The sequence below is a fragment of the Astatotilapia calliptera genome, chromosome 6 (genome assembly GCF_900246225.1).
Source record: "Astatotilapia calliptera chromosome 6, fAstCal1.2, whole genome shotgun sequence".
In the NCBI taxonomy this organism is placed as follows: Eukaryota; Metazoa; Chordata; class Actinopteri; order Cichliformes; family Cichlidae; genus Astatotilapia; species Astatotilapia calliptera.
The window spans coordinates 35843743-35862507 of record NC_039307.1 but is presented as its reverse complement, the minus strand read 5'-3'; the positions used below and the strand labels follow the sequence as shown (position 1 = coordinate 35862507).

The window sequence follows — 18765 nt, the reverse complement described above, 5'->3', positions numbered from 1 at the left end:
ATCTGCTCAGGCTCATAAAATACCTTGCCCTCCAAACTGATCATCCAGCGGCTTGCAGACATGAAATTATTCCCTAAAAACAGACAAGAGTCCAATAAGACAATGTGCTCACCCTTACAAATAAGGTTTCCACAAGAATGCTGGATAGCAGGCCTCACACTGTAAAAAAAAAATAGAATCCACACGGTTTGCTGCCGTTTCTCTTATTATTTATTATGTCATGAAAATTATGATCAATTACAGGAAAAAACTGCCTAATGTTTTGGCATTTTGGCCTGTGCTGAAATGTTAGGCTGTTTTTTTTTTCCTGTTGGTCATTGTGTATAATAAGAGAAACAGCAGCAAACTCTGTGTATTCTATTTTTATACAATATAAAACAGACAAACCCCTGTTAAGTAAGTTGTTGTGGGTACAAATACCACAATAATTACATAGATTTTTTACAAAAATATTACAAGAGGATTGAAACTATTTATTTACCGAGCGCTATTACCCTTGGTGTGATGGGTAAGGTCATCTCTCTCTCAACAGACATCTTGGTGGAAAAAGCCTTTAAAACACAAACACTGAGGCTACATCACACTGTCAGCGCAGCCAGCAAGGGCAGGAGGACAGCAATGTACCACACTGGGCGGGAAAAGACAGAGAGACAATTGTTAATTTAACGTTGCATTTATTTAACCCTTGAAAAATATATTTACATAAGTAAATAAAAGAAAAAAAACACACAACCCATCTTTTCGAGAATAATTCAACTAATTGCTCTTTTGACCAACCTAACACAGACGTTACATGGTTTTCCTATGAAAAAGACCCTGGAAGACGTTGTATTAAAGGAAAAAAAAACCATACTCCCCTTCCCACTTAAAAAAATAATAAATATTAAACTTAGGTTGGAGTTCCTCGCGCCACCAACCTAATGTTATATTAACTTTTTAATGTGTACTGCAGCTCACACAAAATTAAATAAAGCAGGCTAACCTACATGAGCAAGCTCAAAACTGGATAAGATTGTTTTAGCAGTCTCTAAATTTCCAAAAAAAAGTTGTCTTTCTTTATTCTCATTAAATGTGTATTTTTACCTGCTGCTTTAGCTGAAGCTAAATGTCCCACTGTTAGCGTGGCTAGCTTCTCAATAGTCATAGAACAGAAGCGCAGGAGGACAATGCACCACACTCGGCGGGAAAAAGACAAAGACTGTCGTTGCGCCTGTGTTCTTCGCCCCTCCCCGTGGAAAATATATATCTAAATATATATTTAAATAAGAAAAGAAAAAAACACACACAACCTATTTTTTCCAGAATAATTCAGCTAATGTGCTATTTCGACCAAGCTAACACCGATTTTAAGCCCCCCCCCCCCTCCCCCACAGACAAAAAATATATATGCTCTTAAAAATTAATAAACGAGTATGTTAGGTAGGAGAGTCCTTTGCATTACCTTATGACGTCCCGTTTGCAGTTTCCACACAGAGGTCCAACAATAACAGGTGCAAAATCTTTTGTCCTCTCGAGAATATCATAACGAAGAGTTAACAAAGTTGGCCTGTCTTTCCTCTCCTGTCAATCACTGGATCACAGGTCATGTCAGTCAGGATATGGAGTGGTGGTTGGTAGAGGTGGGCGGGGCCAGCATGCATTCAGTGTGTGTTTCACTAAGTTGGGTTGACTAGTTCCCAGAAGAGTTCTGTACATGTTGCACGTTCAGTAAATGAGCAATTCAGTTACTGCTCGACTGAGAAGCCTCCGCCAAATTATTACAATATTCTCCACTGACTGAAGTTCGCCTTTGGCAACGCAGTGGCAAGCACACATTTGCAGCAGCTGTGCATGTGCATACAACTGCATGCAGCAGATTAGATGATCAGAATTCTTGAACCTTACACACAGGCAAGTCCCCTAAAAAGTCAAAACCATAATACTTTCACTGGTATCATACTGACAAATGGCATAGGTTGGAGGAAAATCTGGAAATGGTTGGCAGTGAAAGAGTTAAAATGTAATGCACTATTGCAACCAACCACTGAAAGAGTAAAAATACACAAACAGTATGATGAACCATTCAAATCACATAATAATGAAAAATACAGCAAAGGTTAACAGTGTATCATTCACCACATAAACAGGGTGTAACTTTAACACCAATTGTCTGTATGATCAACTCGGTCACCTATAACATCTCAAAGTCTCTGGCTTCGATCTTCAACCCGTTGGTAGGCAGCTCTGAACACCACATCCAGAACACTTTGGATTTTGTTGAGAAGGTGAGAGATGTCCTATGGAGGCAGATGAAACCATGGTCTCATACGATGTTACATCTCTCTTCACTTATGTTCCAGTCACTGAAGCAGTGGAGGTTGTTCATAAGAGATTACAGGATGACCCCAACCTCAGCAACAGGACCACTCTCACCACAGACCAAGTGTGTTTGCTTTGGAACTGTGTCTTAATTCCACCTATTTCACATACAAAGGTCATGTAATACTGACCCATGGCACACGCGGGTTAGTGCACCATGACAACCCATGGTGCACTAACCCGCATGTGCCATGGGTTCACCATTGTGACCAATGTGGACATGAAAGAAGTGGAAAAGAGAACTCTGTTATCATACCCTGGAACAGCACTAAGTCATTGGTTCAGACACCTTTGTGTCAGGATGTACCACAATTCATGGATCGCATTAATTCGGTGGACCAACACATCAAATTCACCAGGGAGGATATGAAAAATGGCAGGTTAGCCTTCTTAGACTGTAACATTTCCATCAGTAATGGGGGATATTTAAAGTAGATGTTTAAACCTATGCATATGGATCAGTATTTAAGGTTTCACTCTCATCGTCCACCGGAGCATAAACTGGTTGTCATCAGGACGCTACAACACAGAGTGAACACCAACCCCACAGACACAGCGGCCAGGAAGAACATCACATCAAGAAGGCCCTGAGTAAATGTGGTTATCCCAGCTGGACATTTGTCAAAGCTGGGAAGGCTCCTAAGGAAAGCTCCAGCCGATCCAGGAGAGAAGGACAACTGCTGCCTAAGCGAAAACCCTCAGTGATCCCGTATGCATCTAATAATAATAATAATGTATACTTTATTGATCCGCGTGGGGAAATTACTCTCTTTGTATTTGACTTATTCACTCAGTGAAGCAGTGGGCAGCCACTGAGCAGGGACGGTACCTTGCTCAAGGGTACCTCAGGGTAGCCGTTCAGTGGATTCGAACCCCCGCCTTTCCGATCATGGGAAGGTAAGCAACCACTCTACCTACTGAGCTATCCCTGCCCTGCGCTTTCTCTAAACGCCACCGCGTCTCTGTGGCTTTCAAACCCTAAAACACGCTGCGTCAAAAATCGGTCCTCCCCAAGGATTGGGTCCCTGTTTTGTCTGTATTATCAAATTGAACATATTAGACCTTGATGTTCTTTCCCCATCTGATGATGCAAAGAAATCCTTTATCCTTTATTACGTTAGCTAACGTAATAAAGGAGTTTTTAAGCACAAACTTTTCAGATGGCCTGTCACAAAGGCCAGTTTGAAGACCTGCAGAATTTGTCACTACTTTGTTGGTTTCATTTTTTCAGATTTTTTAAATGAACTATCTTTCTGATTATAAATGCCATTTGGTATCACATTTGGTCATTTTATACAATAAAAATTATGTACTTGTGGTGATTGTAGTATCCAAATACCACTGTCCAGAACAGGCAAAGTGAAGAGTAGTCTTTCTCAAATCCATTCACACTCCCATCACTCTGTATGAAAACTTATGTAAGTTAATGCATTAAAGATGAAAAAATGCCCTAAAGAAATCTTCAAACCCTGCTAACCTTCTGATCTCCTCACACATGCACAGTCACTGAAGCTTGTCAGATTTTTTAGTTGCACTTTAGCTGAAGCTTATTGGCATGTCCATAGATGAAAATATAGTGATATAAAAGAGTTTCTGAATAAATGTTACTAGAAGTGAGGTAGGAAAGTTTAATTAACTGTATCAAACCTTCTCTGAAAAGATCCATTAAATGGCACCATTTATTTGCTTACATTTATATCATCTACATATGATCTGTTGGTTTATTACCTCAGACTAACAAAAATGAAAAATCCACAGCAACTTATTATGAATTGTGATAGTTTCAGTTCCAATATTTCTTTTCCTAAAAAACTTACATTTAATACCAGAAATGACCTGATATGATTTGATGGGAAAATGTCATAATTTGACCACAATGAACTATATAACTGTGTGTTTTTGTTTATAGATTTTGAAGCCTTGACTCCAGCTTTAAGCTTAGCTGGATAGTGCACAGACATCCTGCTAAATATAATTTCATATACTGAAAAGTTAGTCCTCTTAAATAGTCTGCTAGTATATTTAATCACACAGCAAACTTTATTATTTGTCAAACAATAACAAAACAGCCACTAAAAGTTCCTGCATTAGAAAGCACAAAAGTCTGTTTCAGTGACTCAAACCAGCTAATGTAAAAAAAACCAAACAAACCCCAAAACAATTTAAAGGGGGTGGGTGATAATAGGAAAAGTTGCTAATCGGTGTCACTGTGGAGATGAGTGTCTGATTGTGTCACTACTTTTCTAGTTCCAGCATGATTACACTGAACCCTCATATGCAGAGTCCAGAAACAGTGAGTGAATGAACGTGGCTATTGCCATTATTTGTATACAGTCTTTGATTTTAACATGGGTCTCTAGGGGAAGTGATTGGACGGACTCACTTTTTCAGTCAGCCATTGGCTGCCCAAAATGATCCCGTGGCTATTTTGGCACTTGGATGTTGGATTTTCATATCCAGCAGTTGCTGCTTTGCTTGAACACAGCTAACATCATTTCATGTCTGCAGTTAGTTCTGTGCATTGCGTGAGGTGTGCTATCAAGAGTCAAATCACTTGAATTACAAAGAACCATTTATTGGGATTGATTCGGTTCACATTTACATTAAAAGTACCACAATTAAAAACATTGAAATCAAATCTCCTCTTCAGTGAATTACTGTTCAAGATTGCACAATGCCCAGCTCTGGAAAGACAGTCAATGACTGGTCCTCCGTCAGGAGTCAAAATATCACAGAAGCAGCAGAAATCTTAAAAATTCTCATCAGGATGGATCAGAAAGAGGTTTGCAGTTTTTTAACATAAGAACTGGAATGAAACAAAATGGACCTGTTGGCACTCAAGTCTCATTGATTAAGAATATAAGAGTGAAAGTATTTGTTGCATACACATGGGAGAAACGTTACAAATGAACACTGACGATTTGATGAAGACAAGTCAGAACTCATCTATACGAGGAGCAGCAGAACGGAGAAAACAAGAGAACATATTTAACGTTCTGAAATGACGCAAAGCTCTCAAACGGCTCCGCTTGTCTAAACAACAAAACATTCACATTAGCACCACTTACAGCTTACAAAAGGACAGTTTTCTTTGAAAACAATGGAGTCATCATCGTTCAGCTGGATGAATCATGCCCCGTCCCACTGACAGAAATCGCTGTGAGAAACTCTGAGCCATACATTTGAACATTTAAAAACAATCCACTGTAGGATCTATGATTTATATGACTTCTCAGGAAATGTCACCAGGTGTGGCTCAAACACATATTTCTATCTTCATGGTTTGCTGCACAGCTCCATCAGTTTGTCAGAACATGTCACTCAAAAAGAAAAACAAAACAAAACAGTGATTTCAATTTACAGCTATACAATACAGTAGACACAGAATGGAATACACCTCTTTGTCTGCATTAGGCTCTACTCCTAAAAATGGCTTTAAAGTAGTTCATCTTGATATTCGAAACACAGACTGAGAGCTGTTCTGTACTTTCGTTCATGTCCCAGTATCCATCTAAGCCTGAGGCACAGGAAGTGTCCCTCCCCCTTTCTCTGAGTTATTGCATTCAAAAATCAGACAGCATCTGCTTAAATCAGGCCTGCAGGTTCTTCTTCTGCTTTCAGTGCCTCTGTCCAGACTCTGATTAAGCCTCCTTGCTTATTTCAGCTAAAAAGCTTCTTGGCCCTGCCTACCCTCTGATTAAAATTTGGTTGGACGGGGGTATTGGCAGGACAGCAGTGGAATTCAAGTATCAAACCATGGTCTGAGGCCAAAGTGATGCAGCTGACATCATCAGTCTGCAGGATTGCTTTGAAGGAAATCTTCCCATCGAGACGAACGGAGCTGTGGGTGAAAGCCGATCCTTGATCATGGAGGAATGGTGACAACAAGCTTTAAATCAACTTGCACTAACTTATAATGAAATGCCAGTTTTGGAGAAGTGAGCAATTGAGCTGGGCACGAGGGCTGAAACAAAAAATAAGTTCTCAGGTATGAAGCAGCTTAGGGTTTGTTACAGATGTCATTTCACAGATAAAGGGCAGGTAACACTGGGCTACAGAAATGATGGCGGGGGAAAGCACAGGTCATGTAGGATACAAAAACCTGTATGCAAAAGTGGCAGATTTTTCCTGGTATTTCTCATCTGCAGCAGCCACTGACACAGGTGAGTAATGTTTGGCATGTTGTGGCATAATGTTGTGTTTGTGTGATATTTGGAGATGTAAACAGCATGTAAATAGGATTCGCGTTAAAACGGAAGTCGCTCTATAAGCACATGCATCATATACCATCCAGTCATATATGTACACAACCTGTCTCGTGATGGGTGGTCCATATAAACATCTGGCACTCATTCAGCCTCTGCCTACTCTCAGCTCTGCTCGCATTAAAGAGCTCAGGCTGCCTGGGTTTGTTTCATATGGACCCAATATGCTCATTTTTATCCTTTGACTGTACCAGAGTAGCTCTGTATCATTCACGCCTAAATATAATCCTTATCTAACTTATACTGGGCCTCAGTGGAGCCCCCCAGTTCATCTTCTATCTAAAGTGAACTGCTTTCGCTCTTGCAACCTTCCCTTTAAGCCAGCGGGGGCTTCTGTGCTCACAGTGAGTGTAATGTGCCTGAGATGCCCATATTTGGGCTATCCCCTGTCACTGACATCATCCAGAGCCAAGGGTAGAAAAAACAATGTCAAACTGAGTGTTTAAATCAGTCTGAAGCCTGAGCTTTTACCCACAGAGATTATTGCCCAGTGACTGACCTCATTACTTGACACTTTTATTTCATACGACCACCAACCACTGTAACAATACATAGGTGGGAAAAATGTTAAGGTCCCCTTTAAGAACTGAATTTTTGCGCAACCGCTTTGACTTTCAATATGATAAAACAAAAGACAAAACAATTAGATGATAACGAATGACCACTCCCTCTGCTGTCCTTTTAGGTGACTTTTCCCCTCCAGTGAGCCCATATTGCAAAATAATCTCTATCCTCTCGTGTTTTCTCCTCAGTCAGCAGTGGAAACATTAACAATGACACCACATCCATGTTAACCATCCACACTGCCTGTAACCTAGAAATAAGATATTCGAAGGAATGGGTAGCCCCCCCCCCCCCAAAAAAAAGGAGTGGTTTGATCCTGTAAACCTGGGGTGATTCTTTTCATCCAAAGTGGTCGTGAAGAGAAGAAAGTGAGCCCAGAGTCTGTCTCTCCAGTCTGAGGTGAGCTCTGTACGATCAAAGGATATACAGAGGTGTTTGATTTCGGGGCTCATTAAACTGTCTCCATGTTGCGATGTTTTTGTCTGGTCTCCTCTTACATCATAATCTACCAAATCACACGCTTTTCCACTGAGTAATTTCTCCCTTCCTCAACTGTCCTCCATACTCACATTTTTCACACACAGTGAGGCACATATAAGACTGTATGCGATTAGTGTGGAGCCTCCCGTCCCAGACATATTTCTCAGGGGAGGAGAGCCTCTCCCTCTTCCACCCAGAGGAGGTTCAGGACCTCGGCCTGCCGCTGCTCCCGCTGGTGAATCCTCCGCAGGCGCAGGATGTAGAGCAGGATGGCCAGCACCACCACCAGGATGCAGAGTGAGAACAGGTGGTGGTTGTAGACGAATGAAGAGCGCAGCCAGCTGGGGTGGTTCTGCCGCAGTGCTTCCTGCTGCAGGTCCCTGGAGAAACAAGCGGGGCAGAGGAAGCACATGTTTAATCCAAAACAAATCCTTGCTAATGAGCAGAGCAGCAGGAGCAGCATTCTGTTTAGCTGGTGTATTATGTTTGGGGGGCAGGTTTAGTCAAGTTATAACTTTCTGTAACTGTTTCATTTCACGGATGTAAAGAGGATGTTTTAAAAATCTTTTCAGGTAAACAAACTCTGTTTATATGATGCACTGTGCTTGTTATTATTAATTTGTGGCTCTCTTGCACAGCGTGTCTTTTGTCCCCCACCAGTCAAAGCAGTTAGCTGCTCCTGTCTCAGCCTGGACCTACTGGAGGTTTCTTCCTGTTAAAAGGGAGTTTTTCCTTCCCACTGTCACCAAGTGGTTGCTCCAAGTGATTGCTGGGTTTTTTCTCTATTACTTTAGCGTCTTTACTTTAGAGTCTAAAACCCCTCGAGGTGTCAGGTGACAGTTGTTCTGGTTTAGTGCTTCATGAATAAAAATGAACTGAATCGCTCTATAGCTGATTTCAGACTGTGACAAGATAAAGACGTAAGCCGTGTTTTTCATAGCGAGCACATTCCTGTGACACATCTTGTGTTTTTTCCCCAAACAAACCTACAAGTTAAAAGGTAACTCAGTGCAGGGATAACAGGAGCAAATCAATGAAAGTACATACCAGCGTAAGTTAGTGTAGAGTTAAAGTGTGACATATCTGACAGTTACCTGAGAGGCAGGAAGCGGGTTTTGTACAGGATGGCCCCCAAAGTCCACTGGACCTCTTTGTCATAAACCAGCTGGGCTGTTTTCAGGTTCAGGTAGTTGGTGGGGAAACGGAAACCAGAGTGTAACACTTCATACACCCAGGCTGACTTGAAGCACTGATACCTGGGGTAAAAACAGCACAATAATGGGTCAGAGGAGGATGAAAGTGACATCTGAGGGCAGGGAAAACAAAGCAGCCATTTAGATTTACAGCTGCAGATAGAGTCATGCAAATGTGCACCACCTGCAGGCAAGAAAGGGAATAACTTTCACAACTTTGCCACCAGCAGTATATCATTTTTTCAAGAATCAAAACACAGTCTGAAGAGTGATGTAGCTGACATCATTAGCCTTCATTTGCCATTTCCCACTGAGACAAACAAAGCTGTGGGTGAAACTCTACGACTGAAAGTGGCAAAACGATGGCAGCAGGCTGTTACATCAACCTGCACTTAACTGCAAAGCTATATCAGTTTCTGGGGTGAACATTTCAGCTGGTACATGACGGTAAGAGTTGCTTTTTCTCCTTTTTTCATGTTAGCGATGTCACATCATAAAGACTCGCGTGTAAAATTTGAGTTTGTTTGTGTATTTATACAGAATTTATGCATAATTTATAGTTAGTGACGTAAAGAACTGAGAAGTGAGCAATTAGGAAATATTTGTTCTGTTTTTTTTGTTTACTGTCCTCGAAATGCTTGGATGTGCCTGTGGCTCCTGGTGTTACTGAAATAATCCACTGTTGTGCATTGGTAGAAGAATTGGGTCAGCCTTACTTACCAAGAGTTTATGGGCTGAAAATCAAGTTCAGAGAGATTTGTTTATATGTGGAAAGCAGGAGAAAAGAAGTATCCTCATTTACAACACACAATATGATCTGCAATTAACTGCAGTTTGCTAGACTGAATAAATATGTGTGTATCTTAAACATGTGAAGATTTTAGCCACAAACATGTCCAGTTCTAGAAATTTGGTTTGATGACAAAAATAAACCACAAACCAACGGCTGACGTAACTTTGTCCATTTTCTACATATGGTCAGTGAAGTAGTTGGGGAGTAACTGAAGAGTTCCTCCTCATGTGGCCTAATAAAAGTGAATTGGCGATTGTGATAATTACACACTTCACATCTCAGGTTCTGCTCTTTGCTATGAAAAAACTCTCACACAGAACTGGAAAATTCTCAAAAGATGCCACATTTATTTGTGTGTGTCGTTTGTGTGCAGGTGTTTCCACGGACAATTTAGAATAGCATGAATACAGCCAGAAAACTGAACTTACTTCAGTCTGCTGTCGTCTGCCTGTTTGGAGTAAAGGTGGTTTTCCAGACGCTGTTTCAGTGTCGACCACTGGGTAGAGCAGTAGTCCTGTTAAATAAACCGAAACATGAAACTGAACTTTCACTGAACAAACACAGAATGTTAAAATCTTTTATCTAATATATTTGTCTAATGGAAGGACTGGTTTTGTTTGTCTGTTACCATAGAAGCTTTGGAGTATTTCTCACTGTTGTACTGTCCTCCTATCCTGAGCACGTCCTCCATACAGTAGTAAAACTCAGAGAAACCATAGAACTCACTGTTGCTGAAGTTGATGGGAGCCTGCAAAAATATTAGATGCCAATTTTTCTTTGCATCTCTACTTTATAAAGAATCAAGGAAAGACTGAGCAGCGATCAATACCATAAACAAAACCTTGCTATCATAAAGGTCCATACCTGATAGACACCTCTTGGTGACATAGTGCCATTATGGAGACCCAGGAAGGGTCGCACTGCCTCCTGACACTTGGTCCAGTCACCCTGACCCCTCAGGTGCAGCGTGCGATTGTCCCGGACTATTGTTTCAGTCAGTCCGACGGGCAGGCAGGAGTCCAGGTACGGTTTGTCCTTACTCAGACCCGTCTGTGTGGTTAGATATCTGGACAATAACATGGAAAAAAAAAATTAAATCTACTTCCTTCACTTAGCTACACTGAAAGAATGTGAGGTTTAGAAAGATAAGTGTCTGCAATTAGATAAATCAGTGAATCAGAATTAAATACTTGATCAGTTATAGGATGTTTAAAAGTCTGAATCAACATTGTCAAATCAAGATCATTAATTATTCATATCATTTTATACACAAAAGATTCACAGTCCTGAATGTATGTGCACTATGTTTCACATCACATGCTCCAGATTGGATTTTAGAGAGGATGTGTGATTGTGTGCAGGGAGATGGTGCTGTTTTTCTAGTTTCTGAGATTAAACCAAGTTAAAGGCAGACAGTATTTTTACAAGGTTCAGCAAAACCTGGAAAGAAGCAAATAGAGAAAACAGCTGTGATAAGTGCCAGCTTGACTTTGGGTAAGAGTAATACGAAAGGCATGAGAGGAAAAGACACCGTCTAGAAGCTGATCTCTTATGGTAACACACCTGGGAGACAGGTGTTGATTTTTGTTTGCTTCAGCTTACTTTTAGAGTAAATATGGGAGCTGTTTAACATTGTTCTCTATGGAAGAGTTGGATGGAGGAGGCATTTATAGGAGAACCTTAATGATAATAACACTGATGAAGGAGGACAATAATGGCTATGGGTAAAACAATGGCTGTAGAGGGAAAACTGTCAACACAGCAGCAGTTGAAAGACAAAAAAATGTGATTCATTTTTGGACTTGTCCCACTCTACCCCACTCTAACCGATCCCACAGACACTCATCATAAACTCTGAAACGGGTGAAAAAAAGCATGAAAAGTGGAACTGAAGAAAAACTATAAAAAATATTGAAAAGATAAATACAAGCTCAATAGTTTCATGTCTTGGCTTCGTTTTAAAGCCTGAAAGGTGTCTGTAGGTGAACGTATATGGAAGCAGTTAGAGTTAAAAGAGGGGCAACTTAAAAGAGGGTTTAAACACTTCTCTCCATTGAAATACATTATAGATTTTGTTGAATAAAGTTGAATATTTCAAAAAATATAAAAGTTAGAAATGAGAAAAATACAAGCAGACATGTAGAAAAGAAGAGCAATATAACGGTGGTTGAATGGTTTTTCTAAGTTGAAGGTGATAGCTGGTGAAAAACCTACACAATACAGGATAATAATAATGAAAAATAATAACAAAGATTTGGATTATAATGCTGTGAATGTTTAATCTACATTCACACTAATTAGAAGTAAAGTGAATGTTATAATATATTGGCTATAGAATAATAACAACTGCCTGTAAATATCAGTTTTACAGTGTAGCTCTGTCTAAAGGAAAAATGAGACACATATCAGTTATGCAGCTGTAATGCAAAATGTAGATATTTGCAGGTATCTCACAGTGTGCTTCAAGCATAAAAAACACATGTGACTAACCTGTTCTTGGTGAAGGTGCTGTTAAAGAGCTGGTCCTCGTAGCGCTGCCTGGCCATGTTTCCTCCAAAGCCCAGGAACGTGGTGACATACACTCGGTACACGTGTTGCGTGTGCTCGACATCACAGCCCAGATTAAACTCTGCGAGGAAGCTCTTCCCTGCCTCCTCCTGAAAACCACAGGCGTGTTACGCTAATGCAGACAGGAGCAGCCTTCCAGGCTACATCACAGGCAGGACAGGTCAGTACTCAGTGTATTTCCTTACTTCTTGAGGTGAGTTGAAGGTGATGGCGCTGGGCACCTCATAGGCGATCTGAAGCGAAGCTCCACCCATATCCATGATGCCCACTGTGCGCCGTCTGCTGATTGGCTGCTGGTTCTGAGAACTTGTCGTCACTTCGACTGTGGCGTCCTCTAAAATTTTTTTTTTTTTTAAATATTAAAAAAATTCCACCCCCCCAAAAAATAACAATTTTGCATAAAACACACGTGAAACAAACATTAGTGTGAGTTTGGTAAACATCATGCCTCCGTCACACTCACCCTCATCAGGATGGTCGAAGCGGCCCAAGACAAAGTTAATGCCAATCCATGCATACACTCCTACGAGGTCACAGGAACATGTCGTTTCACAGTGAGGAGACACAGAAACAAGCAGGCAGCAGTTAGAAGTGTCAGATTTAAAGAGTGCCACTATCAGCAGGGTAAACAAGACTGTCAGCTCACCTTCCTGTTTCCCAGAGATGACCTCAACATGTGAACGGGAAAAGAGGAAATCAAACTCCAGGGGGACATCGGTGACAAGATCCTCTATAATGTCTGCTTGCTGCCTACATGCAGAGAAGTACAGCATAAAACGGGAGGTTTTGTTCACAATATAGAAATACAGAACAAGTGAGGAAAGCTGCAAACCCTTCATTTACCAGGGACAGCCAATCAGAAGAAAGGTGAGGGAGACCATATCAGCTTTACTAGAGTAGAGTCAAATGGTTCACAGTGGGAGCTGGAAACAACCATACCAGGTCTCCCTTAAAATACCATTAGATTAAAAACTGATGCTGTTGCGTGGTGTTCTGTTTACCTCTCATGCAGCAGCCGCATGCCAGCAGTACAGAGGATGTAGAGTGGAGTCTCTTTATGTTTGTTCTTTGGGACATGAGCAGCAGCAAAGCTGAGGAGAGGGTGGAGGTAGTCACTGGCCTGCGTTGGTGTGGTTGCCAGAGTAGAGATTCCTGAGAGAATACACACACACACACACAGTACAATCAGGTATAAAATACAAAATTCAGAATTTTTAGCTAGTTATAAAATTAGAGCTAGCTAATGCAGAAAGCTAATACGTCGCCCATAATGGAACAGAAAGAAAATCTAATGCTGTCAAGATAAGATGAAGTTGAACAGGGTGAATTTGGGTCATAAAATGACTAATAAATGACTAATATATAGGTATAGTTGAGGTTTCACACAAACACTTTACATGACATGATCTAAAATATATGAGTGTGTTTTGGTAGGAATAAATGCTGAATGATATGAAAAATCTGGAAGTATTTGATGCAGATCACTGAACTAGACAAAGCTAAGACATCAGCATTATAACCTTACACACCACACATCAATCATAAAAGCCTTAAAAGGAAAATGATTAGAATGGTTGTCACACAACGATGTCCCGGCATTCAAAGGGTCAGGTTTCCTTTAACTGCAGCATTCGATCTAATCTGCCTGCTGTGGCAGAGATAAAACAAAGTCGCAGGGACTGAAAGCTCCTCACCACTGATGTGACTAATTATTAAAAGGTACAGTGTGTAAAATCTAGTAGATTGTTTTACCCCTCCCAATTTAGTGCATAATCCTATTGTTACTCAACATGCCAGGTGTCTATTTGTTCTGGAGGAGGCTGTGAACATTTGTGGAAGGAGTCGGATATAAGTCGGGAGGGTCACATATCTAATCTGCTGACATTAAGTAATTGTGATAATATCAGCCATGGATAAGCATGTATAAGCATTAATGCACAGATCTGTGTGTTAGAGCTTTGATTTTAGTTCAGGAGATGAGGCCTGAGGTGAGGAGGAAGAGGATGAGGTGGAAATGAGGGAAGACAGAAAAGTGATGGATGAGACAGATGAAGAGGAGGAGAACGACATAATGAAAAAGAGATAAAGAAAATATACATGTACGAATATTAAATGGTCCTATCATTTTAATTTTGGGATCTTTCAATTAGAAGTGACTTATACGGCAGTGTCTAGTCACATACATAAAATAGAATTAAGTGTAACACCACCAAGTTCACTTTGCATGGGAAAACAACTGAAGCCAAATCTGTTTATCTTTTTCCTACTTTCTGTTTTCCATCATGTTCTTTCCAGATTCACATGCTCTGACTTTCACTTTTCTGGCCGTGAGCCAAAGGGCAAACAGTGAATAAGAAATGATCTCGCTGTCGCCATCATCTTCTGTCTCACTGGCACCGTCTGGCACCAAAAACAAAACAAAACAAATAAACAATCAGTCTTTGCCACTTTGTTTCTGGTCTGTACATAAGGCTTAAACAGTTACAGTTAAGCAAACCTAGAAACAATGTTTCTTCTAATTGCTCATTCATTTACGTGAACACTGTGATTCATCTTATGCCATCCGACTTTGATTTACCTCGACTGCTGAGCATAGCCTTTCCTAAATCTTTCTGGGGTGGCTGTAGCTCAGGTGGCAGAGCAGGTCAGCCACTAATCAGGTCAGTGGTTCGATTCCAGGCTGCCTCCTGCATGCCAAATATCATGCAGATACTCAGAGGGCCCGGTGGCGCCAGTGTCCGGCAGCCTCGCCTCTGTTAGTGCGCCCCAAGGCAGCTGTGGCTACAATGTAGCTTGCCATTGCCGTGTGTGTGTGTGAATGACTGAATGTAGTGTAAAGCGCTTTGGGGTCCTTAGGGACTGAGTAAAGCGCTATACAAATGCAGGCCATTTACCATTTCTGACTGAGTATAAAGAGAAATTTAGTACTCTGATCTGCTCCTGTTCTGTTAAGGGTACACCATTTATACAAATGTAACATTTCCTGTATATGTTTCAAATTAAAAGCCATTTAGCATTTTAATACACAGAAACTGTTCAGTTCTTATAAAAAGCCTTTTGCAGTCAAACTTTTGCAAACTAATTTCCATCTGAAAAAAAAAACATTCATAAAATTATCAGTGGCTCACAAAACTGGTCAATAACTCACATGTTATTCTACCACAGCAGATAATAAGAAAGGACGTCTATACTACAAGAAAAAAGGGAGAGAGAGAGGAGGATACACAAGAGTGCAGACAGTAGGATGTGAGGAATATGTAGGAGGATGAAGGACGATAAAAATGGACAGACATGACTTTTCAAATCCAGACAAAGGACTTTAACCACACATTCATACAGTGTTTAATTCTATATGCTCTAAGCACTTCATCTACCCCGCATCCAAGGCCAGCTAGGAACTTCCACTTGACCTAAAATCCATGTCTTAAAACTTTGATACGTAAAGAAAGGCCCCAGCCAATCAGTAGACCTGAACTAGAAACATTGTGGCTTTGAAGTTCTAACCACTGTACACCATACTGCCTGGGGAGTCGCAGAGGATCTATTCATAAAACCAGTCTAACATTTGCTCATGTAGAGCTATGCGTTCTCAGCAAGCTTTCACACTCTGTACAAACTCCGAGTGAGCTTTGCTTACTCACCAGGCTTGATCTTCTTGACGACAGTGTTGCGGCTGCGGTCCCTCATTTGTCTGATGTCCAGTAGGGTGTGGGGGTTCCCGTTATGGGGTGGCCAGTAATACACAAAGATCCTGGAGCCACTGCTGCCACAGTCCACCACGATGCCATAATTCAGTGAAGGGTTGAGGATGTCAGTAGCCTCCATAGACTCAGTGAGGGAGAGGTATCTGAAGGAGAGCAAACAGAAACATTAGGAGATGAAGAATATACTCAGAAAACTGCACTTATGTACCAAAGAAAGCACAAAGGTGTCAAGAGCTTAAATAATATCCACAGACATGCTTCTTCCTTTAAATCCGCTTGAAACAAATGTTCTACACATTCATACAAAGAAACCGCAGAGTGCATTTACATTTTTCCAAATGATCTCCTTATTTAGTATCTTTCCCTTGTTTACTGAGGAGAACACCTGCAGTCAGTCCCACACACTGAGTCCTTTCAACAGTGCTCTCAAAGCTGGTTATCTGTTTACCATGAGCTTTCCACTCGAGCACACTTGAAAGAGAGGAGGGCCTGCATTATTTGAGCTCAAAGAGAATATGATCGACATGGCGGCACTTAAGAAATTCTCTAGACTTCATTGCTCAGATTAATGGTGGCTGATTATGAAATGCACCTAAATTTATGGCATGTTTTGGCATGCTGTTTCACCCTCCTATTTCCTTAGAGCCATGCTTCGTTTAGCTTAGCTTCTACAACACTGACTGGAAAAGGTTTTGGGACTAGATTTTTGAAATTGCATTTTCTAACAAGACAAACTAACACAGGAAGACAAAAATCTATTAAAGTGAGCCCAAAGTAGCATATAAGAGGAAAACACGTTACCAAAAGGCTTCCAGATTTGCAAGAGGCCACTCTGTCAGCCTCTGTGTACGGCTCAAATGAAATGAGTTTATTTGTTTCATTTCCGTCCACTCACTTGTTAATTTGGGTCCCAGACCGTCGCTGGGTGCCCCATAGCTGCCTTTGGTAGGTTTCCAGAAGGAAGAAGGCAGAGGTGATGAGCAGCAGCAGCAGGAGCAGAAGCCTCTGTCTTGGGGCACAGCCCAGAGACAGCAGGGACACGCTGCAGTACCAGGAGGCTGGCAGGCAGGACAAAGTAATCCTGTGGAAGACGAAGACACAGCAGATACTGTTATATACAACAGCAGCCATTCTGACATGAAACAGTAGGTAAATACAAGTTTAAGTTAATTAATTAATTATAGGCTCTGTTGTGTTAAGTGCTGAGCCCACAGTAACATAAGTAGTAACACCTGTGTTTCCCACAGCCATGGAAAAACATTTGTTAGCGTGCCAAGCATAACGGCTTCTCAGGAATACTCTGACAGCAGAAACTGTTATCGGTTTATTACCTTGCCATGTGTCCACATCAGCAAAAGTACAAAATGTCACAGTCGTCACCTCATGGCGGCTGCAGGCTGATTATGATGTTGTCAACTGAATTTTTTTTCTGCTGGAAGGGAGTAAGAAGGGGGAGGGGGGAGAGAGGCTCAGCGGACTTAATGTTAATGCCCTGTTGTCTAAATGCACGTAAAAATAAAAATAAAAGAAAAACTTTACAACACAATAAATACTTTACTCTAGTCAGCTGGCAGCCTGTACACTGGCAGACCTAACTAACACTGTTTGTCTTCGTAAGGCCTTAATTTTACTTGCTACAACCTCAAAAAAATAGAATTTATTTGTAACACTTGCAAACAAACAAATTACTCTAGCCTGCCTGCCAGAACAATAAGCATATTGTGCTTCAAATCTGTGATATGTTTTTAAATCCCGTGCTGCACTTGTTAGACGCTGTCGTTAAATAGAAGAGGACCATTTTAGTATAATCTCTCTTTTTTTCCACGGGTCAGTGTAACTAGCCTACCTCTCAGTTATATAAGCTAAAACCGTTACATAAAACACAATAACTGTAACCCAAACCAAATAACAGAGGGAAAAATACATTATATGCTGTATTTATTTATTGGCTACAAATGTAGCTATCATTGTTAATAACTGTTCAATTACAAACCGGATACGTTTACGAACAACTGATAACCATCACAGCACCCGTATGCTATCACTCGCTCTTATAAACGTACCTACAGAAGCCTCTTCTCCACCATGGCAGTAACAGACATTAATAATACTTGTTTGTAGTTCGACAGATAAGACAATACGACCCCTTATTCTCTCGCCGCATCACCGTAAATTATTAGTTTAGAGAACACGACGAGGAGACGGAGAGGAAATGACCGAAATTTCCGGTTAGCCGGTTGGCTACGTCATCAAACACGAAAGGCGAAGGCTTGCTGCATTCAAGCCTGTAGGAATAATCAGAACTATGCAATGCGGTGGAATGGGAAATATTTTATTTTTCCGACATATGGGAATTATTTTTATTACAACAACTAAAATCATAATATTAAAAATACATCAGACTATCGTAGAGTGTGTATGTACGATCATACACTAGCAATATTAATAACAATAATAATATGTCTATAACATTTTATAGACTTTTTTTTAATCAAAGACTGTTTATTTTATCTTGAAAAATCAGTAAGTTGTGTTTTCTCCAGATCAAAAAGTCCATATGACATATGATTTTGTCATGTAAAAAAACAATATACCCTTTTGCTGAAGTAAACATATCAGTATTAAAGAAAAATAAAAGAAATCCCACAAATGCCCTAACTTTAAGTGTAGATGTGTTTCGTTCAAGTCTACGTTGATGCGTAATCTGGGACGTCCCGTTCCAGCAGGCCCATACGCGTGATAAAAAGAAGTTACAAAAGACGAGATTTAAACTCCACCCACTTTACCTACCCGCCCAGCCCAAACTGGCTAATTGGAGCGAACTGTCTATGATTGACAGC

General features: G+C 40.8%; 1 protein-coding gene across 2 annotated transcripts; it reads right to left on the bottom strand.

The window, feature by feature from the left end:
* Nucleotides 1–4912: 4912 nt before the first annotated feature.
* On the bottom strand, nucleotides 4913–18167 carry LOC113024688 (ectonucleoside triphosphate diphosphohydrolase 7-like). Of its 2 annotated transcripts, none has more exons than XM_026171956.1 (14): nucleotides 17989–18167; nucleotides 17257–17357; nucleotides 16821–17006; nucleotides 15863–16068; nucleotides 13223–13373; nucleotides 12868–12971; nucleotides 12685–12744; nucleotides 12407–12555; nucleotides 12144–12310; nucleotides 10518–10719; nucleotides 10282–10401; nucleotides 10082–10167; nucleotides 8762–8923; nucleotides 4913–8047 (listed from the first exon to the last, which is right to left on the bottom strand). In XM_026171956.1, exons 2-14 carry the CDS (start codon nucleotides 17262–17264, stop codon nucleotides 7831–7833), a joined length of 1818 nt encoding a protein of 605 aa, XP_026027741.1. In that variant the 5' UTR covers nucleotides 17265–17357; nucleotides 17989–18167; the 3' UTR covers nucleotides 4913–7830. The 2 variants fall into 2 exon arrangements, with proteins under 2 accessions (XP_026027741.1, XP_026027742.1); XM_026171957.1 differs by having other exon boundaries at nucleotides 17257–17354.
* Nucleotides 18168–18765: the final 598 nt, after the last annotated feature.